The sequence below is a fragment of the Empidonax traillii genome, unplaced genomic scaffold (genome assembly GCF_003031625.1).
Source record: "Empidonax traillii isolate 1590-97213 ecotype Southwest subspecies unplaced genomic scaffold, ASM303162v1 scaffold6908:size5537, whole genome shotgun sequence".
Lineage (NCBI taxonomy): Eukaryota > Metazoa > Chordata > Aves > Passeriformes > Tyrannidae > Empidonax > Empidonax traillii.
In genome coordinates, this window is record NW_020962101.1 from 4,508 (window position 1) to 5,537 (window position 1,030).

At 50.6% G+C, this 1,030-nt stretch overlaps 1 protein-coding gene across 1 annotated transcript; it reads left to right on the forward strand.

The window, feature by feature from the left end:
- Nucleotides 1-2: 2 nt before the first annotated feature.
- Nucleotides 3-556, forward strand: LOC114073539 (olfactory receptor 14J1-like; the record flags this gene model as incomplete). The annotated part of the gene is made up of 1 exon (XM_027911275.1): nt 3-556. A coding segment is annotated over one exon (554 nt), but the record flags the coding sequence as incomplete, so codon positions are not given.
- Nucleotides 557-1,030: the final 474 nt, after the last annotated feature.

Consider the following 1,030-nt stretch of genomic DNA (forward strand, 5'->3'; position numbering starts at 1 on the left):
ACGTTGCCATCTGCAAACCCCTGCACTACGGGACCCTCCTGGGCAGCAGAGCTTGTGCCCACATGGCAGCAGCTGCCTGGGCCTCTGGGTTTCTCTATTCTCTGCTGCACACAGCCAATACATTTTCCCTGCCCCTGTGCCAGGGCAATGCCCTGGGCCAGTTCTTCTGTGATATCCCTCACATCCTCAGGCTCTCCTGCTCACACTCAGGCTACCTCAGGGAAATTGGGATCATTGTATTTAGTGCCTGTTTATGGTTTGGTTGTTTCATTTTCATGATTTTCTCCTATGTGCAGATCTTCAGGGCTGTGCTGAGGATCCCTTCTGAGCAAGGACGGCACAGAGCCTTTTCCACGTGCCTCCCTCACCTGGCCGTGGTCTCCCTATTCCTCAGCACCAGTACATTTGCCTACCTGAAGCTCCCCTCCATCTCCTCCCCATCCCTGGATCTGATTGTGTCAGTTTTGTATTCGGTGGTGCCTCCAGCCCTGAAGCCCCTCATCTACAGCCTGAGGAACCAGGAGCTCAGGGATGCCCTAAGGAAAATGATGACTGGGTGGTTTTCAGGATTAATAAAGTGCCTTTTTTCTGGTTTGTAGCATTCAGAAGGGGACTCCCTAACGGCCCAACCTTCCTTCTCAGGTTTTCTTGTGGAGGTCATCACGTTCTTCTTGCAATAATTTTCTGTGCAATTTATTGTTATTATGAACCTGCCCTCTAATTTTGTGTCTAGCCATTGAATTTGACACAGAGGTGTATAAATGATGAATTGTGCTCTCTAAGATTTTAAACAAAATAAAGGACCGTGCAGTGCCTTCTTTGTCCAAAACTCTTCTTCTCAGCTGTTCCTAAAGGACAGCACACTGCAGGACAGGGGGGATTTGCAAAGGCCAAGGGGACAAGAATCCCAGCACAGCAGCACTGCCAGGGAGCAGCAGAGCTTGGGCTTTGCAGAGCTGCTCTTTCCACTTCCACACTGTCCTTGTGAGCCCCTTTCTGGCTGCAAGGCCTGAGTGCTCTCTGAGCACAG